The following is a 27,834-nucleotide window of genomic DNA, read 5'->3' on the forward strand; positions in this document are numbered from 1 at the left end:
CAAGGCAGACAGGGTCATCAGGCATCCCTCATGACCGCTGCCTATATGTAACACAAAAGGCGAGCCGCGAGGCTATAGACCATATATGTATGTCCCATCCATACTTTTCAGACCCAAGGAAATCCCTTTTTCCCGCTGACAGTCAAGGAAAGCGCATCGCAAAGAGGGTAATAAAATAGAGACAGAGAAATGGTATCCACAATGACGGACTGGCAAATATATCCAAGAAGGTAAACGCGCCGTTAAAACATGAGTAGAAAGCAGGTCATTAAATCATAAGAAAGGTGTTGTAAAGAGTGGTTCAACCATTGGTCGCGACCGACTTGGCCTTCGAGGTGTTGGTCCACGATAAGAAATCGAATTTGTCTTTGGCGTTCTCCAGGAGCGACGACGAGCTCGACTCCACTTGCACCACAGGGCGCGGTTGCGCCGTTTCGCGCGGCTCGAGCACGAGCGAGCGCCGGTAGAAGGTCTGCAGGCTCTTTTCGCCGTTCGACCGGACGCGCACCAGCTCGCTCTGCATCCACGCTTGCAGCTCCGGAACCTCCGTCAGACGGTAGGGGATCTGGAAGCGCTGAAGCTCGCTGATAATGCGCGCCGTTTTGACATGCTTGTCAAAGTTAATGACTGCCATCTCGCCATCTTCGGTGGGGAGACTGCGGAGGGCCTGGTTGCCGTGATCCACAAAGGTGAGGTCGGTGAGGTAGGTTCCGACAAACGGCAGGCAGGGGGGGACATGACCCTGCAGGCGCTGGCGGAGGACGGCATAGTTGCGGGAGACGTCGACGATGCCACGGAGATACTCCAGGGTGGTCTTGGTCTTTTGCGACACTATCTCCCAGGTGCGTCGAAGTCGCGAGATCATCGACGAGTTGAGGGAGCAGATGATGGCCATGAGGGAGTCGTAGTTGTTGAGCTCAAGGCACTTGTTGGCAATCTTGACCCAGTGCTTGATGATCGCCGCGCGCTTCTTTGGCTCCTCAAGCTGCAGGATGGAGTCCGCGACGAGGTGAGCAAGATCGGTGGACAGAGTGGACATCGCGCGCACATTGACCGCGAGGGAGCCCGTCTTCTTCATCCACTCGGTCGCAAGCAGTTCTTCAGGGAGAATCGCACAGAAAATACGCGACTCCTTGATAGTGAACTGCCGCGCAAGCTCAAGCGGGTCGAAGTCGAGGATGGTAATGACACCTTCACCATTCTTCCACCGACCAAGTAGGGCACTCTCCTTCTTGCCAAGCACTGGTGCTGGGAGAGGAGTGTCAGGGTGGATGTATTGGGCAGTCGCAGTGTTGGTCTTGCCCATGGAGGAGACAAGACGAGGAACCACGGGTCCTTGAAGCTTGGAGACCTTGTCGGTCAGCTCCAACAAACGCTTGGCCGCACTTGGCAGGCTTTGCATGAGGAGGCTGTTGGAGAAGTCGGTAATGAAGTCCAAAGCAGTATTGTCGCAGTCGTGGCGCCAATGAGACTCGAGCCATCCCTTCATCACATTATACACGCGAAGGCGGACAGGCGATGCAGCGTGAGGAGTGTCACCGATGTAAATGAATCGGTCGACCAAAGCCTCGGCAAACTCAATTGGCGAAGCAAACAGACGGAAGGTGAGATAGAAAGTGGAGACGAACATGGCGTCGGGGGTTGATTGATGGGCAGTCAGTTTCTCAACTAGCGCCCGGAGGCTGCCACCCATCACTTGGCCATCCTTGAAGATGAGCTCATGGGCATATGTTTTTTCCAAAACATTCGCTTCAAGCTCCTCGTTCTCCTCGGCGAGGGTGGAGTGGCTGACACTGCCCTTGAGCGATGGCACCATGCCGATATCAGGTGAGGTCGCCCGAGTGGAGGTCTGGGAAACGCCGCTCATCTCCGAGTCCCTGAGGTTGTTGTAGGTAAAGCTGCTAGCGTTGCTAGTCACGCCACGGCTGTAAGAGTCGCTGATCTCAGACTTGGCCTGGCTGTCGCGACGGAAGGAGTCTTCGCAAATGGCATATTGCGGAGAAGAGGGGAAGGAAAGCTTGTCAAAGCTGGGGGAGAGGATGGAGGATTGGAAGGAGGAAGAAGGTTCGGTGTTTGCAGGGGTGGTAGCGCCCGCACGAGATTGGAAGGAACAGGGGGTGTTGTCTTCAGTGAGACCGGGAGTAGAGGGTGAGGACGTAGATTGGGGGATCAGCAGGGGAGGTGGGGGCAGTCGTGCCATTTCCTGAGGACGCTCTTCGCCCACGTCAGCCGTCCGCTGCGGCTGTGGGGTAGAGTTCTCCTCGGGTAGCGCGGTTGGAAAGATTTCATTGCCAGCATCTTCATTGCAAGCCATGAGCTCGAAGTCGCCGCTCTGCTCGAGCACCAGGCGAGCTTTGGCCATGCAGTTGCCTGCAGCTCGGACGCAATCGGTTGCTGCATCGACGAGGCGCTTGCCTTCGTCGGGCATGAACACGAGTTCGTCGTCTGGTTGGGCTGGGCGGAATGCGTCGCGAGCAGCAAAGACTAGTTCAGACAGGCGCTCGTACATGGTATCCTTGGCCTGTTCCAACATAGCGCTTCCTTGCGGGTCATGCTCACACACAGCTTCGATCACCGTCAGAAGCCCACGACACGACCGAACGGCCTGTTCGGTTGTAACGACGAGCTCTGTTGATGATCGAGACTGCAAATGCAGACCAATGAACGAACCCAAAACTCCAAGGAAAGCATCGTAGGTAGCAGTCAGACGTTCGGAAGCAAGGTTCGGGTTTCGGGCGGCGGCCGCAGCTGGGCCAGTGTAAGAAACCCGGTGCGAGACAGAGATGCGTTTGGTGCTGACGGAAATTGGCCGCGGCTGCGAGTCAAACGCATCCATCCGATTGGAAGCGCGACTCATCTCCAGCCGACTTTCCAATCGGCTCTCCAGCCGGCTCTCTAACCGGCTGCCCATTCGACTGCGGCTTAGCAGTCTCGACTCGTTTCGCTCGGTTCCAAGATCGGAGTTGTCTGAACGGGAGAATGTATCGGATGTCGGTGTCGGAGGGATATCGTGAATGGACTGCTGCTGCTCCAGCTCCGCAATCGCACGGCTGAGACCAACCTCTTCGTTCCACACGTCGAGGAAGCGCACACCCCGAGTCACGATGCGGAAGGCTTTCAGCAGCATCTCATCCACAATGTACTCCACCTCATCTTCCATTGGCTGCCCACCGGAGAGTTCCTGAAACTTCTTGGTCACGCGCACCAATGATGAGAGATCTGCAAGCAGTGCCTTGCGGTTTCGTCGAAGACCTTCTTGGCTCTTTACGAGCGCCGAATCACGCGTCAGGCATTCCGACTTTTCCAGCAGAAACCGAACACCAGCGATCAAGCCACGGACGAGATCTTGGTTCCCAAAGTCAACCAGAGATGAGCCACATCCACCGCGAATGATATCCCAAAAGTCAGTCAACGCCTTCAGCAAAGGACGCATGGGAACCTGGTCGTATGCTTCGCAGTAGTTAGTGGGTAACCAGCCCCGGGCGCCTGAGTCCAGAAGCGTTCCATCGGCCCAGCCATTGGTGTGAACGGAGTGTACAAGAATGATGTCGCCTTGATCTAGTGGGAGTGTGACAGTTGACGGAGAAACGTCTCCAGCCGGGTGGAAAGGGTAAAAGGCGCGAAGGTAGTTGTGGAAGACGGTCCTCGGTTCTGAGCGATCCATGACGCTGTCTTCTGTCGTATGAGGTGTAGCTGGGGGAGTGATCTGGCGATCCTCCCTCTGAGGATAGAAGCGAGTGGCAGCGGGGCGAAAGTTGGAGTGTCCCTTTTCAATCTTCAAAGGCGCAATGTGAGGCTTCATTTGGTCCATTTCGTAAAATCCAGTATAAACACGTATATATGCAGGTCGAGGTCGCCAAGGACCAGTATTCAAGACGCGATGCAATCAATGAGCATTCTCACAATCGAGTCGAGCGTAGAGAACTGTGCGAACGTAGGCAAAGAGAGGTTGAGGTTGGGATATCGAACCGGGTATCATGCGACACTGTAAACCATTTCGTCAATAACGACGTTGTTTCTTCTTTCAGGCGGCTGGGCAAGTGTTTGGAAAGGGGTGGAAATGTTTTGGTAGGATCCAGCACGGATCACCGGGGGGAATGCCGGAATGGATCCTAGAGAGAAAGGAGTGGAAGGAATGCTGGTAGGGCAACCGGTTGCTAACGCACCTAAAATAGATCAAAATAGAAGAGAGAAGCTCAAGCCCACCTGCAGTGTTCTGGTACTTCGAGAAAGAAGCACGTTCCTTGATGCCGGATCGAACGAGGCAGCAAAGTCGTCGACGGGCACGAGGACGGTAAACTGGCGGAGGATAGGAGAGCGGGAGGTAAACAAGCAACCCGAATCGTAGAATAGCCTCCAATGATAGAGTGTAACAAGTATGGCCTGCCCCGGGGGTTGTGTGTTCCGACGCAAGGACCGAGCTCTTGAATCAACCAACAACCGGCTTTCTGTCGATTATCCGATCTCGATCGACGAGGGTGCAGACACAATGACCGAACGAAGGAGTAAAGGGCGGACTCGAGGTCGAGAGCGAAGCTAAAGTGCAGCGGTTGCAGGGTCGAAAGCAAGGGCCACCGATCGGCCCAAGACACAACGTCTGTCGCAACGGCGAGCGAAGGAATGCGGAGGGGGCGGATTGTGAGAACTGGCTCGCAATTGGCAAAATGCTACCAGCAGCAACGAAGGAATGACTCGAAAGGGCGATGATAGTGAAGTGATGTCACTAGGTGCTGGGGAGGGAAGGGAGGGGGGGAGGGGGAAGAAGTCAAAGGGAAGGGAAGGAGAAGCAGCGAGGTGAGGTGATTCTCCGGGGCAGCAGGGAGGATATACTCGAGTCTCCAAGAGTCAGTCAACTAAGAGTCTAAGAGTAGCCACCCGCTCCACTCCCTGTCCCTATTTCCCTCCTCTTGTCGCTGTCGCCTGCTCGTCCTGTTGTTTTCCTTAGCAATTCTTCTAATAATAATACCTCAATCAGATGATGACTGTGGCAAGATCTATTTACTTTCTCTCTCTCTCTCTCTCTCTCTCATTTTTCTACTTCCATCGCACAATACCCAATCTTGAAGAATAACTCTTCTCCAGAGACCGAGCTGGGGCTTGTGTTCAGCGAGAGCATCTCTGCCGTTGGTTAGCGTAGCCCGAACGGTAGATGATCTGCCATCACATCCTCGAAGGCTCAAACTATCCTCCTTTTCCTTTTTCTGATTTTCGTATTTTGGGATTTCTTTTTTACTTTTATTCGCGCGGAAGCTGGAAAGTGGCCGCTGAAGAACCTTTGCTTTTTCTGTCATCTCTTACTCTCCCACCGCAATGCTCTCTCTTCTCAATACTCTGCACTGCTACCTCAATTCCAGATACACCCTCCTATCTTCAACGGTAGAATATTAATTAATTAATATAATTGAATAAAAAAAAATGTGCCCAACCCGCAGCTGCGGCAGCAAACAACAGGGGTTCATGAGCCAGTCTAGAAGCACCAAATCCTCCATTAATGAGTCGTGTTATTATTTTAGCGTGGTTCGCTAGTGCAGTGGAGACGGGAAAATCCACCATATCACAACGCTTTTATATTGTTTTTTATAAGGGCAATTTATTTTTCCCTCTTTTCCGGCCAAGACACTATCACCTGTTGGTGGCAAAGCCACTGAAGCCACTCACCTTACACTGCAGCCTCTTCTCTTTCATTTCACGACGCGGGAGACGACTTTACTGTTGATAGGAGTAAACGTGCTTGATAAAGCAGCCTGGTTCCGCGGCCAAAATATGGGCGATCGGCGGAACAACCAAGGTTGACAGGAGCCCGAGCCAAAGGTTAAGTCCATCAGGCTGTCATTTTGATATTGATTTTAGCATGTTCGCGAGCGACGCAGAAAACTTCTGTTTGGTGTGTCTCGATTCGTGATTCTCGACTCTGTCAGACTTTCGGGATTTCGCACTGTCTCCAGCCGTCTCCGTAGATCCAGTACAGGCTTACCTATTATGTTCTAGTGCACTGGAAAATAGAGCTTTCGAGCCAGTCGGAAAACATCCCACTTAATCCAAAAGTCCGTCTCTCTGGTAACTGGGTGGATGGGGGATATAGCTCAAAATTTAGGCCACCTTGCTCCCCAGTCGTTCTGAAGGACGGATGCGGGCTGAATGAACTGTGGACACTGACAGTCTTTCTGGGTCCGGGAGAACGTGATCAGACAGCATGGCTTGTGCCACGAAGGAGTTCCATGTCTTCGAGGAGAGCATCATGATAACCCGGAACATGGAACTGCTCTGGGTGTCGACTGCATGAGCGAGCGAGCGAGCGATCTTGTTGTTGTCTTCGGCCACGCGAATGAGCTTGAGCCAAGATTCCCAGTAGACGGTACAGATATATATCTCGAATCGAGATCGTGTGCTTCATGTCCGTTCAACTCCGGTGTTGTACAGCCGCTTGCCACTCGAGTCATCGAATCTATCGAGTTCAGCCACCCTGCTTACAATTTACCAAGACTCAGACAGCTTCATAGCTCGAATGCTATCTCACTTCATGTGAGCTCGTCAGTCCCATACTGATGGTTCGGCAGATCGTAATCCATGACGCAAGGAACAGTCCCGCCGGTCAATGCTCTGCATGAAGGACAGCACATCCCGACCCCTTGATCGCTGGCGTCGCTCTTCATGCTCCTCATTCTCCTACTTGGGTATATCATCCGGCCACTCTTGATAAGCTTGGAGACGATGGTGGGGACCGACCCCAATTTCACAGTTCACGACTCGCCCTTTAACCCACTGGAACCCGGCATCAGGGTCCCGGGGCCCTAAGGATCACGGTTTACGGAGTATACGCGTGAGCAGGTTACATTGCAGTATTCGATTGTGGAGGCTAGGATGGGAGCTCCAGCCTCCATTCCGGAAGGGCTCTCCAGACATTGAGGAGTGTCGAAACTTGATAGAGATTGACAGCAGTCTCTTACAGGCCGCTTCGTTCCTGCAGAAATCGTATCGCCGGAGTACGCCGCGAGACGAGATTGGATCTCAGAAGACGGGGGTCGTTCCAGAGGACTAAAGGAGACTTAAGTTCCGAAACCCGTCGTCTTCTCCGAGAAACCTGGAGAGTACGGAGTACATGTCCTCCCTCAAAACAAGGAATGATTTCATAGCTGGAAACATATTTCACAGCGCTCGTCATGCTTTGTTGATTCAAGATTGCCACCGCAAGATGTCGTTGTCCCAGGTTTATCAGTCATCATCATTCATGGACCGAAGTCGGAATTCAGGGGGCCACTGGTCAGGATCGAGGCCCACCGTCCCAGAGTTCTGGCTCTGATCGGCGATGCAGATTGGAGTTCGAACTTGGCGGCAAAACGATGGCTTCATGACAGGCTAAACCTGCAGTAGTACGACGTAGAGTTGTACCGGCACAGAAAGTAAGCAGGTTTGGGGTCGTGGATGCGTAATGCCACTTTGAGCAAGCGTGAGGCCAAAGGATTCACCAAGATCCACCAGAGCTCGACCATTACCGATGGAGGAAGGTACATAAGCTTCAAATAAGTCCCCACCTGCCTGCGTTAGAGCGAAACGCGACGGACAACGACGGACAAAGAGACTACTTAAAGTCTGGAGCCTCGACCGGCTTGACGCCAGAGTGGCAGAGTCAGACAGACTGAGTGGACGATAATATCAAGCCCGAAGTCTTGTTTTCAAGACTTTTTTTCTCCCAGCACCGCCTCCGAAAGATGCGGCAAATCGCGGAAGTCGCGGGTCGTGCTGTGGCGTCTAAGGCGGCACGCCAACCGCTTCATGTTCAGTTAAGATTCGAGGCCTGAGAGCTGTCAAGCGTTAACAAAGGACGGGATTCGACTGATCGTCGACTTGTCCCGCTATCGCTGGTTAATTGAAGCATATGTCGGCTCGTCAAAAGAACAAGGCCCCGGCTGTTATGTTCTTTGTTGCTCATGCAGCTAGGAAAAAGTCTGTGAGGGGAAGGTTCGCGAAGCCGATAATCGCTCAACTAGCGAAGCTAATGACACCGTTGGATCTGTCAACAAAGAGACTGCTGCCGAGTCAATCGGTGATAGGAATCCAGACACCGTCTCCATATCTCGACAATGTTGGGGACAATGGCACGTGCTTGAAGGTATCTGCGGGCTGCTGTAGGAACCCCGGCTTAGCCTGACAGGCTGCAGGAGTAGTGCTTGGCTAAAGAGGTAGTGCCGTAAGGGGCAGATAATGGCCTGTGTGCTTTTAGCAAGTCGTGAAGAGTTGATAGGCCATGGTCCTTGTCCAACTTCAGATTCCAACAATGACAATCCTGGAGAGTCGATAAGAGCATTGAGAAGGCTCCCGTTATGGAATCCAGAGCGAGCAGCCAAGAAATCATAACCTTCCATAAAAGGGATAACGGTGGATCGGAGGATGACTAGTAGTGGACGACAGCTCCTTCGGTACCAGACTCTGGGTGAGGATATATCACGCTCTTGGGCAAATCACAGCGGCAACGCCTCGGAAAGAATCCTCCAGGTCAGCATTCTCACACGGGACGGCACGGTACGAATTGGCCTCAGCGCCGTGTGCCGTGTCTGCTCCAGATGAAAACGATGAATGGCCGTGCTCCAACGGTCGCAGGGATTGTTGTTGGTCGGCGACCAGTCGGGATTCACTCTCTTGGCTCAGGCACTCAGGCTACCAGGCAACCCGTGACTCGGGGACACGTGGTGCACCATCCTTTTTAGGAAGGTCGTGGCCTGCGCGGGCATCATCATCAAGCATCATCTTCGCCGTCGTCAATTGTCGTCATTCGGCCTGCAAGTCGTGCTTTAGACTGCAGTCCAGATGCGATCTTCCATTCCCTCCTTCGAATCAAGATCAATTGATCTCCCTCCCAAGCACGAGGATCGAGTTACGACGGCGCGTTTCATTCCTTCTCCATGAGGTCCACAAAAGGGAGGAACAACGCCACTAAGGTCCTCGCATCATTGTTATTATTGGACTGAACTTTGGCCTTCTTCCGATCGGAGCAGGAACAGTTTTATGAACGGTGGGCTCCAGAGTCCTAAGTCCAGACTCCAGACTCCAGGAGTCCAGAGGGATGGTTCCCGGGAATTGTCCAAATGACTATGCACTACCCACTTGAAAGTTGATGATGCTTTTGATCGTCGGCCTCCGGAGATGATATCTTGTTCTATGGGCACTGAGAGCTCCGGTACTGCACTATCGACTCTCGAGGAATGTTCAAACAACAGCCTACGGAGTACTTACTCCGTACAGTTTGCTCTTTCATCGACCCTTCTGAAGCTAGTCCATGACTGACTTTGCGCTCAAACTCCAGATCCAGTTCATTCCATCGTGCTCCGGAAATCTCTGCAAGTTGATAGATCGAATTCTTTCCACCCTTGAAGTGGGTGCTGTGCTCGAGTGGATCTCCTGCAAGCTGCCTAGCACGAGCCAGTAGTGCAGCCGTGATGCCCAAGAATAATCCATCAGGCGGGATTTGCGCGAGTATCCGACTAGCCGTCCGATCAGGAACCACCAACTGCTGAGTAACTGCGTTGGATATGCACTTGCCACTGACAAATTCTCCGGTGTATGGAGCACTTTCTCGAGCTTTCTGAAGACGCAAAAATACCTTGTCACCGTGAGAACCAGGACCAACAAGCGTTCAGCGGCTTTCTTCCTATTGGACCCCGATGCTCCAATCAGGACTTTCTGCACGCCAACCACTGCAGCCCGGAAATCCTGCGGAATTATACACACTAGTCGCTGTCACAGACCGTGCTGTGCGCCGTGGTCTACCTCTGCGCGAACTGGAGGTCTGGATAACATGACAGGAGGATTGCGGTCTGACAGAGTGTGATGTGTTATCTGATCAACTCACTCGCTTTTCCAAGTGCTCGTAATCTTTCCTCTTCCAAGAACCTGTGTTCGAGCCATGACATGACCCATCTCCTCTTCCAAAGTCCCTCTCGCACATTAACACTTGTCGTTGAGTTTAAGCGCTTTGCCATGCACTCCTTGTCGCTTCATGCCGGTAGTCAGATTTTTCCTGTTCCACGCGCCAATCACCGACGATGGTAGAGGTGATGACAGAGATCCATTCCGCATCTGTTACACGATCCAGGCCAGGAGGGCAATGCCAGATTGCCGGATGTAGTCCTTGTGGCTGTTCAAGTACACCCAGATTCCCGCCAATATACATCGCTGCCTTCCGCCAGGCCTTACAGAACTGACGAACGTGGATGTTTTCCTGCTCATGTAGTCTCGCAAACAATCGACTTGTCCTCTGCAATGCAGAGTACATATTGCAGTTGCAGCTGCAGGCGCAGATGCAGGCGCATGCAAATGAGAATCTCCTCCACTGCGAGTCCTCGAGCTCGACTGGCAGCTCCGCCGTCAGCATGACGGAGTCGGCAGCCTGAACTCCGTAGATTTTATCCCGCAAGGCAACGAACCGTCCCGTGCCCACGAGGTAGTTGTCTCCGCCTTTCCTCCAGGGAAACACGAATCAGTTACTCCGGCATCGTCAACATACGGAGGAAGCAAAAAGCAAGGTGAACATTGAAGCACACGAGTTTCGTGCGATCAGCTTCGGTCTTCTTACCAAGGACCGACCCCCTCCCCCGCACGCCTCACTGACAAATACTCGCAAATCCCCAATCGCATCAGGCCACACTCACAGCTCCGCTACGAAGCCCACAGGGATTTGAAGTACCTGCAGTCTGCATCCGTCTCAGGGATGACAACCTGCCCAAAGTCGGTATGTGCAGGCGGAGCGATCAAAATCAAATCCTGCAGAAATGTTTGCTTTTTCTTTTCTCGCTTCCGCTCTAGACTCCGATCCGTGACTCGTGGAATCGAGATCTGGTTTCACCGCGTTTTCCCCTACCCGCAGCCAATGGGGATCGCAAGCTGCACGTTCCTGCTGACATGGGCTACCCTCTTAACGATTGGTCGCACGTGCAATGTGACTGACCTGCATTCCGAGCAATCACAAGCCCGGCACGCGATATCGGCCGCCGTGGGTGAATCCTCCTTTCTTCAATCAACCGGACGATGTCGTTGTTGGATGCATGAATGCTCTCAGTGGACAATGAAGAGAACAATGGCGCAGGCATCGGTCTTCTGACCATAACGGGAGCTCTCTGCATTGTGCGTCCAACCCCTGGGGAACAGGCGCATGATGCATGTTTGCTCGACGGGAGACCACCTCTACCGCGGGCAGCGCGAGCACAGCCCTGCGGCTTTTGCTTCACGATGGCCAATCGATCCGGTAGGGCTTTGCTCGGCATGGGGGTTCAGCCGGGGTGGAAGCAGTCGGGATCTGGGCTCGGCCAGTAAGCGTATGCGTACGAGTTGTGTCGAGGGGGATGCATTGACTCAAGGTGTTCGTGGCGGCGTTGGTTGTGCGTTTTGTCAGGCAGACGTCGGTATACAATCGTAGTGACCTTCCCCAGAGCTATTTATAGTGCAGGTATAGATGTAACCCTCGCTTTTCGCTACTTCGCCTTTGTCCCGGAGTAACGTCCATGGCCGCTCAAGGAGAGGTTGGGAAGGTGGACGAGAAAGATTCTTCCTAACTTTCTAGGGCCTCTGGCAATATGCTATGTGTGTATTACACTGGGAGCTATATTGCAGTTATTTGATGTGCAGGAATTCCAGTTCATCAGGATAGATCCGAACAGCACTTTGATAATATAGCTGTGCAAGAGTAGTGGTGTGTACTCATGATATATATATCTCTTGTCTATCAACATCACCAAGCATCTGACCTACATTTGACATGATCGCCAAATAGCTATGACTGGTGAGACAGCTCGTATCCTCACGAATATATATTCTTGCTTGGAGAGGTATATACAGTCACCTACTTTAGACAAACAACAGCCCCGGCGTAGATCTATTTGCTTCCCTCAGGCATTATTTGCCAGTGACTCTGTATCCCCCAGACCACAGTGACCAAGCCATTCTCTATCTTATTTACAACCAAGAATAGCTTGTTGTCATGATGGTGGATGGAAGTTGTCTAGGTCCGCCAACGAGCCTCAGGTAAACAGAACATCTCAACCACAGTCTGTTGAAATTAAGGAAAGCCAATTGGTTATCATCAAATTAGATAACAATCGACCAGTTGTTATATGAGCCTTGCGAGTGAGTATCTACACTTTATATGGTATGAGGTCAAATAATTACTGAGTTACGAAGCAAGCCGATGGCTGAGCTCTATATCATAATGAATGAACACCAAGTATGGCGAGAATAGGATCCGGGGCGCGTACAAAATATGAACTTGCTCTCGGGAATACAAAACTGACTACTATACTCTGAGGAATTGACTGAAGGAAGTACTAGTTGATAGGTACTTGAGGTCGTTCAGTCCGCTCACGCGACGCGTCTACCCCCGCCCCCTGGATAGGAATTCTCAGGAGGGGTTAAGGAGGGACATTCCACCTGTGTACATTCCAGTCATGCTCAAACGCATCTACCTATCGAAAAACGACAATAGAAACGCGTTGAAACGCGTCCAGCCAATTCCTCCTCTGTGTCAAGTATGCCTTGCGTGTAACAAGGCAGATGTATATCTGTAGCCCTCATCCTCCACCTCCACAACCACCCCTCCCTACTATTCCAACTATCCAGTCCCAATCTCCGTCTCGCACAGAGCTACTAGTATATACCTGCCTATACAAGAAGCCAGATCAAGCCAAGCCAGACCCAAAATGAACCTCACCCTCACCTCCCTCTCCCCCTCCACCACAATCCTCTTTCTCCTCCTCTCGACTTTCCTAGCACTATCTACCGTCATCGCCGCCCCGATCCCATTCCCACTTCATACGGTTACTAGATACTACACTCACGCGCCGCGACAACTCGAAGCCCTCAAGCTGCTGAACACGGTTCTACCTGGGAATGGCGTGCCCGAGAGTGTGGGCCGGTTGACGGGGGATTTGGCGAAGCAGAAGGCTGGTGGGTTGTAAGGGATATTGTATTTGATTGGTTTGTATTTGTATCTCTTTGAGGGCTGAAGATGGGGCTGATGATTTCTTTAGACTTGGGTACATCGCGCTGGGTGGGTTGGTATGTTGTTGGCGGATTAGGGGAGTTGATCGAGTTTGACTATGAATGGGCATGTTACGACTTAATGGATTAGAAGGAGATGTTTTTTTTCTTATCAACTGGATTGAGATTCAGAGAGAATTGGCGTGGGGTGACGGTGGATGCTGGCTGTTTTTGAAGAATGACCATGATTTTGATGTTGATGTTGATATCCCAAAAAGAACCCCGAAAATAACAATAGCAATGACAACCTACAACACGGACACATCCAAGAATAAACAAAACCATTAACTCTAGACCGAGAGGCTAGAACATCCCCTCCATATCCAGATCCAAAAACTCCGGATTCATCTCCGCCGCATTCAACACATCGTCAATACTCTGATCCAACCCCCCTCCCACACCAACACCGACTCCCTCCCCCAACCCTAGTCCCCCAATCCCGCCCATCCCCTGCTCCCCACCCATATCCACATCCATCCCCACGGCCGCCGCTGCATTATCCATGATCTGATTCAGGTTCGCTTGCTGCTCGTTTCCTCCGTCGCCAACAACACCAGCTCCCGACGAAAGATCCATCCCGCCTTGCGCGTCGACGACGCCAAGCTGCATGTCCTCGATGATGTTGTTCATGTTCATATTCATGCCCATGTCAAGGTTGGCGACTTGCGCGGGGGGCTGGAGGAGGACGTTCACGCGTCTGTAGAGACGGACGAGGAGTGAGGCGCGGATGGGGTCCTTCTCTGACATTTTGGGGACGGATTCATGGTGTAGATTCAGTGCGTCGCGGAGGGTTAGGATCGAACAGCGAGGGATCGGTTCCTTGGATGGGTCGACGGGCGGGTGGTGGGTGTGTTGGTCGACGGCGTAGGACTCTGACAGCGGGGCAGCGATGAATGTAGCTGCGATATCGAGGGCAAGGTCGATGCTTGATCCGTTTGCTGACTCGGACTGGAGTTTCAGCTCGTCGAGGAGCGCGGAGACGACGCGGGGCGCACCGAGAATGCGGATTGCGGCGAGGAGTTGGCGGTGCGTGTAGCTTGGCGGCGCCATGCTCACGTCTGCTGTTGTGCTCCACATCACTAGCGATTGGAATGTACTCCGGAGGCTTCCTAGGTAGGCGCCTGGGTTGTGGCTTGTCCAGCTCTCGAGCTCGGATTTGTGCGCGCTGCCCGTCCGCTGGAAGCTGAGGCAGGGATCTAGTGCGTCGAGGATGGGTTTGATGTCTGGGCGGTTGGGGTGCCGGGCGCGGATGTCTTTGAGTTGTTCTTCGAGAGAGCGCGCGGTGATGTTGAGGACTGTGAGGTGGATTTCACGTGCTTCGCCGGAGATGGAGGTTGGCGAGACGAGGGACTGGAGGGTTTTGAGGGCGATGGTCGGGTCTTGTTCATTTTCCCAGATGTGGTTGCCCAGCCAGGTCAGGGCGACGATGAGAGAGGGGAGGAGGAAGGGTTCCAAGAGGTCTGTATTCTTAGCTGGGTTGCGATAATAGGAATGGTTGTGACTTACATTCAAAACCTCCTTTCAAGGTGTCGAATTCGAGCTTGCCGGATTCGCAGGCGCCGAGGCTTTGGTGGAAGAGGGTTGAGACGAGAAGATAAAATTCCTGCGGGCTGCATGCTGACATGGTTTCTTCGCTAATGCCTTCGGCGATGAAGAGCGCTGCGATCCATTCGCCTAGATTTTTGTTTTGTTTCTCGCTCAGTTCGTCGAGCTTCTGGCTGGATGAGCCTCGTTCGATCAACTTCGTGATGAAAGAGTTGTTGCTCGTAATCCCAAGATCGTACGGTCGGAGATCATAGCGGTATTTGAAGGTCAGCACCAGCAGTAGGATGCTACCGAACTCATCGTAGACCGGCTGACTCTCGCCTTGATCTTCGTCCCAGTGCCATGAGTCGAGCAACGTGCAGAGCGGTTGTAGAATCTGCTTCGGGCTGCGGAAGAGGAGCATCACGTCAAGAGCTTGCGGTCGGCGGGAGAGCGATATACAAATGTTCTTCAATGTCATCGTCTCTTTTTGAATACAAAGATTGTGCATAACCTACATCATTAGCACCGTTGCTGTTTTAAAAGGTGGAACATACCTCTGTGATAGCACCGACAATAGCACCCGCATTACCCTCCGTCAACTCAATCCCACCGATCAACTGCTCCGCCCGTTCATGATTAGCGCTAATTTGCGCGACAAGGTCGTCCTTGATGTATCCGACAGGCAGCGCCTGCATGGGGTTCTCGCCGAGCAACCGCTCGATACTAGATTCAGGGATCAATTTGTGCGACGCGCACGAGAAGAGAAACTCCTGCCGCACGTCCGATAAGGCTGTATTGTTCTGCATCGAGAACATCTGCGAGAATGACGGGAACGTATTGGGGTCGATTCGGCTGAGAGCATGGCTGATGCACACTTCCATCGGCAGCGTAACCATCGAGACGGACAACATGGCCGCGAAGAAGGGCGGGAGCTTGTTAACCAGGAATGATCGGAACAGCAGCATCGACCAACTTGATTCATTTCGATACATCGCGTTCGATAGCACATCAAAAGACGCGGTAATGATCTCCTCGATAAGCACCTCGTAATGCCCTGCGTAGCGATTGAGAAGATAATTTAACAAGATACTATCGTCAACCAAAGGACGTCCAACAAGCTATAACCGGTCAGCGCGAGCTTCTAAAAGGGCATACAACATACCATCGCATTGAGATAAACATAGAGCCCAGCTCTCGAGTTAATCGTCGGCCCATCAATCACCGACGCCTCAAACTGCAGCGCATTGACATTGACATTGACATTACCCATCATGGCAACCTCCAACCCCTTCGACGGCGGCTGCCCATAAAGATTAAACTCCTTCTGCAGCCCATCCAGCCTATTCCTCAGCGGCAGCGAAACGTCCACACAAAGAGGCATATACGCCGAGAGCGCCTGCCCAAGCCGTATCTTCAGCGCTGCAAAGCATCAGCAAACTCATAAACAACATACAGCACATAGCACCTCGAGTCCATGGTGAAAAAGACAAAGATAAAAACACATACCCTCATGAAACCCGCCCGAAAGAACATCCACCCCCCTCCCCGTCCCGGCCAACGCCGCCAGCAAAATCCCCACACTCTCAAACAACAACACCGCATCAGGACTCCCCATCACGCCCACCGGCTGATCCACATCCAAGAGACTATTATGCCACGCAATAATCGCCTGGATCCAATCCGCAACGACCGAAAACGTCCGCACAACCTCCTTGCCCGTCTTCACAGTCACGCCCGCAGAAATCGAAAGCATCGCATCCTGCACGACCCGGATATCCGTCATGAGCGTGTAAGCCTTGTTTTTCTGTTTCTGTTTCTGCTTCTGCTTCAGGGCTGCAACATCAGACGTAGAGTCCGAGCCTGCCCCCGAGCCTGCCCCCGGCGAGGGTTTCTCATGCACACTCGAATGCCTCAGCAAAACACCCAACACAGTCGGCACAGCCACCCGGCCACTCTTGCTTAGCGTGTCGATATAAAGCGGCAAGAGCGGATCCCACTTCACGGCTGACTCGAGCCTAGTCCCAAGCAAGATCTCCAGCAGGGCGGATTCAGATATTGGCGCGCGCCGGAAGAGCAGGGTTGCCAGATCCTGGAATTCGGCGGCGTCGATGCGCCGCTGGAGGGCTTGGTGGAGGAAGGTCCGCCATTGGTCTTGGGGACCTGTGGGGGCGCCCATGGTTGTGGGTTTTAGCTTTTGGAGTTAGGTGCGCGTGGAGTATATACGTGTGTGGTCTCTAGAGAGGGTATATGGTGGTTTGGTCCAGTGATTGGGCATTTTGCCCTGTTGTTGGGAGGGTTTGGGTGATGGAGATCAGATGAGAGTCGATAACATTGGATGTCATGTGATCTTTAATTATGTCATGTGATTTTTGCGTATTCTGGCCAATTAGAGGGGATTAAGTATACAGCTGGGAAACTACAGAATTCGAGATGTATTTGATCGTCAAACTGGCTTGATTCATTCTTAGAATCGTATGTTAGGTTATGAGAGCTCCTTGGTGTACGTAGCACATTGTCGGATTGGAATAGTCAGATGCATTCTAACCACGGAGTTGCTACCTTCTATAACAAAATAAAGCCACTGTTAATCATTACTCTCTATAGATCCAAGCCAGCCTTAAACAAACCAGCCCTCCTGCCCCAGCAAGCCCCAGGAATACCCCCTCCACGCCAGCAAACCCAGTAAGTGTCTCCACAACAGCCAACGGAAGCGGCACAACCGCCGTCGCGATATTGATCAGGCTTGTCATGATGCCAATGCCGAGGGTGCGGATTGTTTCGCCGGGTATAGAATCTGGACCGGTGTTTGCTTCCTCGTCTTCGGTAAAGAGATATCTGGGGGAAGTGGGTTCGGGAGCTGATGGGATGCTTTGATAGCCGTCCATGGATAGAGCATCTTTTGATGAGAGAAGAGGTCTATGTGCTGGTGAGGATAATATGAGGAGACAGCGGGCTACACTGGCCCAGAATGCGACAGTTAGGAGAGCATCTGCGGCGCCGAGGAGGGAGAGTGGTGGAAGGGGGCTGTCCGTCGCACTGCTCAGAAGTGTAAAATGGCCGAGGAGTAAAAGAATATTGCTGACAACCAACGCGCGGGGAAGATTCATGGGATGGAGGTTATCAAGTAGGAATCCAAAGGTCGGCACAAGGAGGCCGGAGAATATGAAAAGGATACTGATCAACGTTAGGAGTGATGATGGTGGAATCAGGGTGGTGCGTACCTCATAGCCGACCCGGCGGCCCTCTGATCGTCCTCATAGAACCTTGTCGCAAGGAATCGTTGCGCTGAGTTGGTGAACGCGTTGAGGCACCCATAACCTAGTAAGCAAATGACGGCAAGGTACCAGAAAACCGGCGGAAAGGCGCGAAACGGGAATGAAGGGACGGCATCCTCATCCTCCGCCTCGTCTTCTCTTTTCGCCGATGCCGATGCCTGGTGTTCTGTACCCGTAACAGCGAATAGCGAAACCAGGCCCACGATACAGACACCCAGAGTTAGCACGGTCGCAATCCACGTAACAGCCACAACACCGTATGGATCGATCAATCGCGGAACGATGACAGTGTTCGCGACACTCCCGAGTCGACCGGCGCCGAGATTCAGCGCAAGAGCGAGAGAGAGACGCCTGTCTCTATTACCACCATGTCAGCCTTTCTCCCTCCTTGTTATATGGCGGAGGCTTACTGGAACCAACGCGTGACAATCTCCACCCCGAGAACACCTACTACCTCCCCTCCAAGCCCAAGAAGCGCCCGACCGATGACCAGACCGAGCTGGAATCTAGCATGAACTGCTAGAGCGAAGAGTAACTGGCCAAAGACTATAGCTGACACAATGACGATCAGTAGCCTCCTCTCCCCGAACCGCTGCACCGCGGCGCTCGAGAAAAAGGGAAGAACGGTATTCGGCGCTGCATAAACAGTATAGAGGAGCGATATCAAGTAGGCAAACTGATGATCTGAAAGAGATAGGTGTTCCGATAATGGTGTCGAAAGGGCTGCGGGGATATCGTATACTACCGGTAGTATTAGCATAGTAGCAGTAAACCACACAGGAAGGTTCATACTAAAATAAGTCCCCCAGTTTATCGACCCCACAGCCGCGAGCACGACCCAGTGTTTCATGCTTAGCTCGGTTGAAGTTCGAGTTCAACCCGATCATTGCTTAGTTTGAGCTCTAGCTCGATCCGACATGATGAACGGGATATAAAAGGAAGAGCTAGAGGATTCCCCCGTGAGTCCATCACACGTACCATATCGACCTGACCACCCCCCAAAAGCAAATAGCGGACCCTCTGCATTGCGAGTTGATCTCTATCCCTCGAGTTTCAAGGGTGTCCCTGGCGAAAAAAGCAGACGGATGAAACGGGGATCAGCAGATAAGCGAGCACTGATCATGTTCTGTATGGGGATCACAAGAGGATTCGATCTCGAGTCCATATATAGTATATAGACGACCGATGAGCAACGGTCATGTTTGAGATTCCGAGCTTCTGAGTGGAGCAAAATGTCCGCGCCAGGATGCTGTGTCGGGTGGTTATCTCGACCACCAGGTGTGGCACAGGTCTCGTGATAGGATCATTGGCAGGGTACCTGCGATTTGTATGGGGTATTGCGCGGGTCAGAGGTACCATCGGCACGCCTGACCAAGTGTATCAGGAGCTGACATGGACAGAGACTAGCTCGGCAAGGCCCACGAGACTCAGACAGCTATCACAGCATGAACGCGGGTATATCAAGTCATCGTTCGCATTCCGACACCATCACCCGGACGCCTTTGAGGTTGACGAAACTCAAGCTAGGGCTGCTAAAGATTCGCGCATGAGGAGATGCATCCGTGGAGATATTTTTGTCGCGTTGAAGGAGGGAAAGCCGAGCGGATATCGTCCATCGCTCAGCCCGAGAAGTGACAGATGGGTTGACCAGTGGTAGAAGGCGACGAATGTAGGACAACGCTGTCGCTCACAGCAATCAAAGTGTTCAGAGTGTCGTGCTTGTATAGCAGCGTTTTCACTCATTGCAGTTGGTTGGGTCGATGATGCAAACGTTGGTTGTTGGTTCCATCCGGGAGTCCCAATCTGGAAATTGCTCGCGCTGGCCCCGGCGGGGAAGGAGCGACCGACACAGGGGTCCCGGCACTGGCAGCACGCTGTGGACAGTTCAACAGGAGCGATCGTAAAATATATTAATTAATCAATCTCAGATCCGGGGTAAAGATGAAACCGATATCCAGATCAATTAAACCCAGCCACAATATCAAAGAGGATGAACTTGAGCAGCGGTGGTGATGAACTCGGGGGAAACTTGGCGATTGAATCGGCCGAGATCGACACTCCATGTGTTTCTTACCGCGTAATCTTGTGACGATCGGCACTGGTATCGATGCGGTATGGTATCAACTGGTACATATCGGTATTTCTAGTACAATAGAGGTACTTCGACTCAGTAATGTAGGGGGTAGTCCACGGGTCGAGGTAGCGACAACTTGTACAATTCTGATAGACACAGGACGTGCATATGATAAAGTTCAAGGGTCAGAGTTGGCTTCCATGTATTTCCTGCGGCGCGGTCACACGGAGAGATCTATCCATCGAGATATATATGTACATGCAGCAAGCACCCACCATGAGTCCAATTGTTAGACAGGCATAAGATATATCCGGTGTATAACTATACAGCAGACACTATTACTATTGAGCCGGCAAAATCACGGAGATACATATCCGATCGATCAAGCCGCGCCAGCTTCGTCCCCCAAAGAACTCACTGAACCATGGATCAACTCATGATTGACATATCGAAACCTCGTCCAACGAACTCTCACTGGTTCGTCCGCGAAATTGCAGGTTCCGCCGTTCAGCAGCGCCACCGGCTGTCGAATTCTCCAAAAACGGTTAAACCCTAGGGCAATCGTCTTTAGCCTTATTCATAGGTGTGCGACCGGGGTTCGTTCGTTCAGGGGAGAACGGCTAGGCGATCGAAGAAGTATACTCCTGAGCCTTCCTATTCGTGGCCTGAGCAAATAGACGAGCCGATCGCGATATACACTACCAGATGGAAGCGAGCTTGCCAGGTCGAACACTGCAATTGCAGCGCTGTCAGGAATCAGGATTCAGTTAAATCTCCGAAAAACATGACGGTTGAGACTCCACCGTGAGTGTCGCGGCAGACACCGCCGTGCAGATTTCCAGTCTTATAGGTTCAGATCCGGTGGACTTGAGAGAAAGAGGCCCACAGCCACAAACCAGTGGGGTTTCGCAATCGCGGCCGGACTACTGACTCGTTTTGGACGTGGCAGCAGGTTTGCTCGTCGGATAGAGATTATTCTTTCCATCCTCCTGCCCAAGGGGTAAACTTGGGCTGACAGGATCTACAAGGTCACTGGTTGGAAAAGGGGAGAGCGGAACATTCCGCGTTTCTCTCTGTACTGCATTGAAAGCTGTAGAGAAACCGAGGATTGTTGTCTCCAGGAAAAGTCGCTCCGCTAGTAGATGATGAAGTCATTGAACCGTAGTATTGCTCCCGCAAAATGCATATCAAGGCTAAAGTCAAGGGACCGGAAAGAGAAATCCGGAAAGAGAAATATGGGTTTCCGCATCACCCCCGTGCGCTTCGTGGTCTTGAAGATTGAGATGATGAATCATGGAGGGCTTCTGGCGCTCGCGAACCGACCATCCAGTCTTCCATGGCAAGCCACTCACTCCATTTCTGTTCGGCGGCCTCGATCTCCGAGTCCAGGGGACTGTGTAACGGGCGTAAGAAGGGGATTGTCTCGAACGGAAGGATGTCGTAGTCTCTTTTCACAGCAGCCCATCCGCCACTTTTCGCCGCGAAGAGGTAGTTGCAGCGCTCTTTCTCGTGGAGAGGCCCTACCCCGGATCGCCAGTCGTCGCCGAAGAATCCGTGCAGCACCCCGGGATTGTCCATTCCTGTTGCCACGAGGCGGCGGACATACGGGACAAGGGAGACTGGCGGAGACGTATTTGACGCTGATAAATGCGCAGTCGCCATCCCATCACCGCTTGACGGATTGGAGTTGAGCACCGAACTCTGTCGTTGGAACGGAAGTCGGATGTTCAAAAAAGCGGAGAGCGCCTGGACCGGACTACTGTGTTGCGCATGATCTAAAAAGTAGCGCTGACAGCTTTGATAGTGGGGATGCCAGTCGAAGATGTCAAGATTGTCGCCTTTGGCAGTCTGTGACGCTTCGGAGAGTCCTAACATGGCCGTCGAATCAGAATCGGAAGCGGCGCTTCGGGACCCGGATGGACGAACGGGTTGCTCTGTCGGGGTCCTGTTTCAAACACATTTTAGTGACTGTCTTGCATCCACGCTTGTCCCCGGCCAATTCTCGGTCTGGATTCGAGCGATGAAGCAGCGGTGCGTGGGGTGGGTGGAAGGAACCGGGCACAGTGCGGCGCAGCATCGACTCTGAAACACCATCAATGCACTTGGGCAGCCACGAGGGAAATTGAGGGCGAGGAATTGAGCGACGGGGAGGAATTACTTGGTGGAAAGCACCGTCCGACTGCGACGCAACAAACGCGATACTCGGCGTCGAGGAGGTGACGAGGAGGAGGCGCGGAACAAGTTTCGGATCGCGGAACCTAGTCCTTTGCCCGGGTGAGACTCGTACTCGGACATCTGCTGGGTGCTGCCCATGGACAGGATAGACAATCACGGCTCATGACAGGGAAGAGAAGGGCAGGAAGGAAACGAGAGAAGAGGGTGCAGAAGAGCTTGCTGATGCGAGGGGCCCATGAGGATATGAAACGGGGCGCATGGACGTACTCGGAGATGAAGGACGATGCTTGCAACAGACGAAGAGATCAGGGTATTAGTATTGTGGGAGGGAGAGATTATTATTGAGTCAAGAGTCAATTGAACAACAGTCTAGATAGGAAGAAATCTGGAACGAGTGAAACGAGATCGATCAATTTTGTTTCGGTACCCAATGAAGTGGTTTTAACATGGAAGGCTGTCGGTATAAATACTCCTTTGGTTCAATTGGTCATTGGCTTCGCGCGCTCCCTTGTTCTTTGGGTTTTTAGTCTTTTAATTTTTATTTTTAGTTTGCTTTTCCCTCATTGATCAGCGCCATATTGATCTTCCAGAATCCTCTCAGCCGCCAGACTCGCTATACTCGGTTAATCGGGTTGAGACCGGGATGGTACTATGTATGTTGAATTACTCCCTTCACCAATGGGTACTTTGCTGACTGCGAAGTGAGAACAGTTCAATGCCAAAATCAAAGACCGTCAGATCGAGCCTCAGCAGAAAAAGAAATGGAGTCATCGCGTGTCCTTCTGTCGAGCTGTGGATCCAGGAAACGGCGTCGCCAGATCGAGATGCACTTGCAGCCATGGATGAATCCAATTCCAACCTCTCGAGTCCGCATCAAGCCGGGGCTGAAATCAGCTCTGGGAAAGCAGGAAAAAGAGCCATTATTGGCGATCCTCGAAGCGCCCTACTACTTCGGCAATGGGTCGGCCCAAGACTCCAAGCAAGTTAGCAACCTCATGCATCGCGCTGGCTGGAAACTTCCTCGATCGCAGATTCCGATTAGGCCCAGCGCCTTTCCCATGGGTGCAGGATGCGCCCTGGATTCCACCCAAGGATCCAGGTTGGTGGGACGGGCCACGGAACGGTGGGAGCGTTCTATTTTCTTCTGGACCGTGCAAACCTTACTGATCGCAGTCGCCTGTGATTCAATATTGCAGGGAAAAGGAGATAGTGTGGGTGGCGTTCATAGTCGAGCGAAAGGCTGTCGCTTTCCGGCCCGGTGGCCGGCTATCAGGAGCTATGAGGGTTGAGAGTTGAGAGTTGAGACCAACCTTGATACTACAATACGTTGGGATTTCAAGTTTCAACAACTCTCGACGGGACAAGATGAAGTAGCTGCGAGAAACCCGAGGATATTCCTGATTCCATGATTCCCTGGCTGCTCAGTATGGCGGGGTAAGGCGAGCTGGAGCTAAGCAAGGGGCACCGTTTCCCCTTTCTCTCCCTTTCTGGTAATATCAGGTCGTCGGGTAGCCATGATCACCAAATCCCGACCAGGTGCCCAATATTGTTCCTAGAACAATGGAAGATTCGATAGACGAGACGAGCTGAGGGATGACCCATCATCTGCCAACCACGCTGCCGGCCCGCCCCAACAACCAAGTCACAAGTCACATTGGATTCTGCATCATCAAAGTCAGTTGGTTCTGGAATTACGAAGTTCAGGAGTTCAAAACTTTCAGGTCTTACGGAAAGGACTGCCGCGGCGTATCATCATTGAGCAGTGAGCAGTGTCAAGGAGGAGTACAGGTCTTTCGGTAACAGCACATCTCGACCGGTAAATTACGGTATCATACCATACCCTCATCGGATGTGAGCAGTCATCACACCTGCCCAAGGTTCTCTACGCCTTCTTCTTCTACCTTTTTGATCATCTGCCATCCTGCTTATTTCAATGCATAGCCTGGAGTACTCTCAAATCAGCAGGAATCGATCGTGGCTGCTTCTGATCTGCCTAACTGCCTCGACAATGCAGATGCGACCTTCCCAGAGTGAGTCTGCAAATTCGCCACCCTGACTCGCAGTGACGCCAGGGCCACCGCTCTATCCATCATACTCGTTTGATGCAAACTGGCGAGTACAAACAGATGCATCGAGAGTTCACTGGTGATTCGAACATTTATGAATTGATGACGTCGAACGAGCGTTTAGAGCATGCATGCTTGATGCCTCCAGCGGTAACACCCTCTTTCTCACTTCGACTTGGTCCTTGCCTCAGCAGGGTCGGTTCTGGAGCAAGGAGTATCTACTGCGACGACTGCATGGTTTCCTTGGCAGCCCTGTAGCTTAAGCAGCTCAATGCCGCCTTGAGTTATCCTGCATGGCTTGCACTCCCTCGCGTTGGCTTCGAAGTGACAGATTATCGATCTTGGCTTGTGCGCGACAATTGGACCCCATTTACGCAGTCCACCTCACCGACAACATATTGCTGTTGGCCCGGCCCGGAGTTGCTCGGTATCAACTCCATCGGATCAAACCTGGAAGAAACGTTGAGATGGCGGGCATCCTATCATGAGGCCTGACTACTAAGATCCAGCAAAGTGCGACCGAAGTCAGCATGGCTTGCTGTACCTTGTCCTCCAAAAGCACGACGACTGGCTGAAGGATGCATCTGAAGCATGAATTGGAAGAGCCGGAATGCGGGACGAGAATGGGGTCGAAATCTGGCTTGACTTTCATGCATCGCCATCTATCCTTCTGGTGAATCGTCGACATGCTTGAACTAATCATGCCGCTGGCTGGAAAGAGCAGTGCTGTTAGCCAGTTCTAACCGCGACTTTTGCGGCGGCTACGACGTGTTCATCCTGCTCCTGCCCGCGAGTATAGCTGGGATTCCTCACGCCGGCACTTCCAACACCATCCACCCACGAAAAATCTCGTTCGCTGCCGAAAAACATGAGCTGGCCATTATCGATTGCGCCACTAAGAGACTTCCTCCCTTGAAGAATACTGATCAAGATGCTCTTGCACATAGAGGCGTCTTGATCTCTCATTGCCGGGGCTGCTGGCGTCATATTCCCTGAGGTAGTACTCTTGCCAGCACCGAGCTATCCTTATCGTCACTCGAAAACGTTCTGGACAAGCAATTTTCCCATCTGTCATGTCAGTGAGAATCAACGCCACAAATTGACCAGCCACTACTGGGACAGACTCGCATGTGATTCGCCATCTTCGTCAGTCGTCCAATCAGCGCCCACAAAGCTCTTCCAGCCACGGGCACTAGGCCTTCAGAAGTTCAGCCCCCGGGTTGTATGGTAGTACAAGACGAATCCCTCCCCCGCTGGAGACCCTAGTCAACTGCTTGACTCACCTATTAGTGCAGCTTTCAGCAGATGAGACGATGTCTCCTGCTGGATTGGGCATTCGTACATATGTTCGACCCTGCGACACCTCAAGACAACGTGCCCAAGGCCGGATGGAAACGGTGAGCCGACCAGACGCAAGCACGAGTGACGGATGCCTTGATGCCTAATGCCTAAGATTGGCGGCACGACCGTGTGACTCTGATGGGAAACCCTTCGGCCGGGACGGAGCGTAGCCGTACTACAATTGCATGCATGATGACGACGGATGGTCCAGCCAGGTGCGTCGACTGCGGTGTATCATCGCGCCTCACTTCTGGTCTTGCTGCAACCCATATACGGCAGTTATATTCGGTAATACGTGCGTCCCCGTGCTGTGCTACGGCCCGGAGCGTCGGGTGACCTGTTCTCAAAGTAACGGCAGCATCACGCCGGAGGGTATATATACCACCCTGCTCTACTGTGGTATCTCACAACCAAGGATATCCACTCTTCACGTTCTCGCGTTATTGCTTGATACACGTGTTATTCTGCCTTCCAACGCTTTACACGCACCACGCTCTCGACCTCCAGAGACGAATCCTATTTCTGCGATTGAACTGGTGCCAACTGAGCATAACCCGCTGCTTGAGCTGCTCCAGTGGCACTGAGCCTAGGTGATATCTTCTGTGTGTCCGTCTTGTTACTTACCTAGTTGCCCGAACAGACATCGTAGCTACCATCAATGTTGCCGGTCGTTGCATCCAGCTTTTTGCTCCGTGGAAAAGGGATAGAAAATCCCCAAGACGAACGAGTGACTGCTGTGTCGCATATTAGATCACATCGCGATTAACCCACCAGTTTTGTATTACTGCCCACCCGTACCGTGACTATTCCGATCGAAGTAAGTATAGATTCGTATAGAGTCTTTATAGCTAATATGTAGTACGAACCTTGGTCTTGACAATCGGCGACTTTCGGCGCTTTATCACGGTTGTCAATCTTTCACCCTGAGTTCCATCGAAGTTCAAAATAGTGTAACTCCTCTCGCCATATATTCTACTGACGGGTGCGACACGGTAATAACATGCAGGTTTGCGACGGACTACGGCCGCCCAGTATATATTTCCACCGCTGCCTGAAACTGTCCGGTGAGCAGAAGTTGCTCCCGAATAATGCAGTTCTACAAGTGTCGGACAGGATGGAATAGTAACAACAAATACTGAATGGTATACTTTATCTTTGTCTCTTGCGCGCGTGCTATTCATAAGAAGTGCACCAGGAATAAGCTGGAGCTTATATTAGATTGCCAATCTAGATAGCATCTCGGGTGATAAAAACTAGATATACGTCCAACAAGATAGGGTTGAGACGATTCCTAGTATAAAACTTTATCCATATCCACACTTCATTCAGGTCTCATAAGGGCTTTATATTGGGGTTTGCTTTGATAGGGAGGTACAAGAACGGCAGACTGCATAGTTGTACTCAAGACGGGTAGTTAGGGACACCTCTGATGATGAACAGTCGCAAAGGCTCACCCGAGATTGAACAGGAGCAGGCGGTTTATGAAATACTACTATTGGACAAATAGGTGTCCTCATGTCACCTCCTCAGTTGTCACCATCCCAACCTCCATCGCCCAGCAAGATGATCACACCAAAGCAGACGAAAAAAATACCAGCAGCTGAAGTCCAAACAAAGCAAACATGCAGCTTACAAGAGGAATTTACATCACCGATAAGACTCTCGCTCGCGATTAGCCCAAGGCCCAGCAGCCCAGCAGCAAGCATCGCAGCGGGCGGGCGTGGTTCTCGCGCGAAGCGCACCAATAGAAAAGACTAGGTTGCATTAGTGAGAGCTTGGCAGGCGATCGCAGCAAGCTTAAGAGGGAGATGCAGCGAGTTGCGTAAACCGGCGGATTCCTGTGCGCTTACGGCTTACCCCGGTGAGCTGTTTGAGGTGGTCATGGTCATGCCATGCCGAATTACCGGCATTTCCCCACGTCTGTGGCTGCGGTGTGCAGGGCGCTGAATGGTCCCTGCTTTCGGGTGGTTGGATCATCTTATTATGTACGGGGTATTGGGTGTTGGGGATGATAAGGAGGGTTGTCTGGGGTTGGTCTGGTTTGTCATGGTGATGGATCTGATGATTGATGGGAGGGTTGATAGTGTTTTGTATAGAGTCTCATGCTACTCCATGCTCCCTTCACTGCTACACATCTGCCACAGTAGCAGATGAAGAGTATAGCAGTGGGAGGATCAGATAAAAGGATTGAGGGAGAGAGTACTGACTAGTACTGACGAGAAGGTGGGGCTCAGGCACAAAGGCTTGGCATCACGGTCGGCTTCCCCTCCATTTTGCCTCTCCGGAGCACTCTTCTCCTATACATATTCTTCTTTTCTTCGCTTGCTGAGAGGAGTACGGACGGAATACC

At 52.2% G+C, this 27,834-nt stretch overlaps 5 protein-coding genes across 5 annotated transcripts; 1 reads left to right on the forward strand and 4 right to left on the reverse strand.

Annotated features, from left to right (window-relative positions):
* Positions 1 to 301: 301 nt before the first annotated feature.
* Positions 302 to 3,811, reverse strand: BJY04DRAFT_219800 (guanine nucleotide exchange factor; the record flags this gene model as incomplete). Its single annotated transcript, XM_073716692.1, has 1 exon — positions 302 to 3,811. The coding sequence occupies one exon, from the start codon at positions 3,809 to 3,811 to the stop codon at positions 302 to 304; it is 3,510 nt and encodes a 1,169-aa protein (XP_073569527.1).
* A 9,331-nt stretch (positions 3,812 to 13,142) lies between these two features.
* Positions 13,143 to 16,842, reverse strand: nut1 (putative RNA polymerase II mediator complex subunit Nut1). The gene is made up of 5 exons (XM_073718946.1): positions 16,060 to 16,842; positions 15,716 to 15,972; positions 15,108 to 15,671; positions 14,533 to 15,064; positions 13,143 to 14,486 (listed from the first exon to the last, which is right to left on the reverse strand). The coding sequence occupies exons 1-5, from the start codon at positions 16,727 to 16,729 to the stop codon at positions 13,330 to 13,332; spliced, it is 3,180 nt and encodes a 1,059-aa protein (XP_073569528.1). The 5' UTR covers positions 16,730 to 16,842; the 3' UTR covers positions 13,143 to 13,329.
* A 240-nt stretch (positions 16,843 to 17,082) lies between these two features.
* BJY04DRAFT_88647 (major facilitator superfamily domain-containing protein) lies at positions 17,083 to 18,876 on the reverse strand. The gene is made up of 4 exons (XM_073721236.1): positions 18,621 to 18,876; positions 18,239 to 18,569; positions 17,775 to 18,185; positions 17,083 to 17,727 (listed from the first exon to the last, which is right to left on the reverse strand). The coding sequence occupies exons 1-4, from the start codon at positions 18,676 to 18,678 to the stop codon at positions 17,145 to 17,147; spliced, it is 1,383 nt and encodes a 460-aa protein (XP_073569529.1). The 5' UTR covers positions 18,679 to 18,876; the 3' UTR covers positions 17,083 to 17,144.
* A 2,173-nt stretch (positions 18,877 to 21,049) lies between these two features.
* Positions 21,050 to 22,008, reverse strand: BJY04DRAFT_88670 (uncharacterized protein). The gene has a single exon (XM_073721237.1). It carries the CDS (start codon positions 21,775 to 21,777, stop codon positions 21,151 to 21,153), a length of 627 nt encoding a protein of 208 aa, XP_073569530.1. The 5' UTR covers positions 21,778 to 22,008; the 3' UTR covers positions 21,050 to 21,150.
* Positions 22,009 to 22,525: 517 nt separating this feature from the next.
* BJY04DRAFT_192779 (uncharacterized protein) lies at positions 22,526 to 23,743 on the forward strand. Its single transcript, XM_073711822.1, has 2 exons — positions 22,526 to 22,730; positions 22,789 to 23,743. The coding sequence occupies exons 1-2, from the start codon at positions 22,721 to 22,723 to the stop codon at positions 23,364 to 23,366; spliced, it is 588 nt and encodes a 195-aa protein (XP_073569531.1). The 5' UTR covers positions 22,526 to 22,720; the 3' UTR covers positions 23,367 to 23,743.
* Positions 23,744 to 27,834: the final 4,091 nt, after the last annotated feature.

This window comes from Aspergillus karnatakaensis, assembly GCF_047715665.1.
Source record: "Aspergillus karnatakaensis strain CBS 102800 unplaced genomic scaffold BJY04scaffold_35, whole genome shotgun sequence".
Classification (NCBI taxonomy): Eukaryota; Fungi; Ascomycota; class Eurotiomycetes; order Eurotiales; family Aspergillaceae; genus Aspergillus; species Aspergillus karnatakaensis.

Coding starts and splice junctions, on each gene's coding strand:
- BJY04DRAFT_88647 (XM_073721236.1), bottom strand. CDS start 18,678: ATGAAACACTGGGTCGTGCTCGCGGCTGTGGGGTCGATAAACTGGGGG. Junction 18,570..18,620: donor AAACTGGGGGACTTATTTTA/GTATGAACCTTC, acceptor TACTACCGGTAG/TATACGATATCCCCGCAGCC. Junction 18,186..18,238: donor ATTGTCACGCGTTGGTTCCA/GTAAGCCTCCGC, acceptor TGGTGGTAATAG/AGACAGGCGTCTCTCTCTCG.
- BJY04DRAFT_88670 (XM_073721237.1), bottom strand. CDS start 21,777: ATGTTAGGACTCTCCGAAGCGTCACAGACTGCCAAAGGCGACAATCTT.
- nut1 (XM_073718946.1), bottom strand. CDS start 16,729: ATGGGCGCCCCCACAGGTCCCCAAGACCAATGGCGGACCTTCCTCCAC. Junction 15,973..16,059: donor TTCGGGCGGGTTTCATGAGG/GTATGTGTTTTT, acceptor GATGCTTTGCAG/CGCTGAAGATACGGCTTGGG. Junction 15,672..15,715: donor ATGTTTATCTCAATGCGATG/GTATGTTGTATG, acceptor GACCGGTTATAG/CTTGTTGGACGTCCTTTGGT.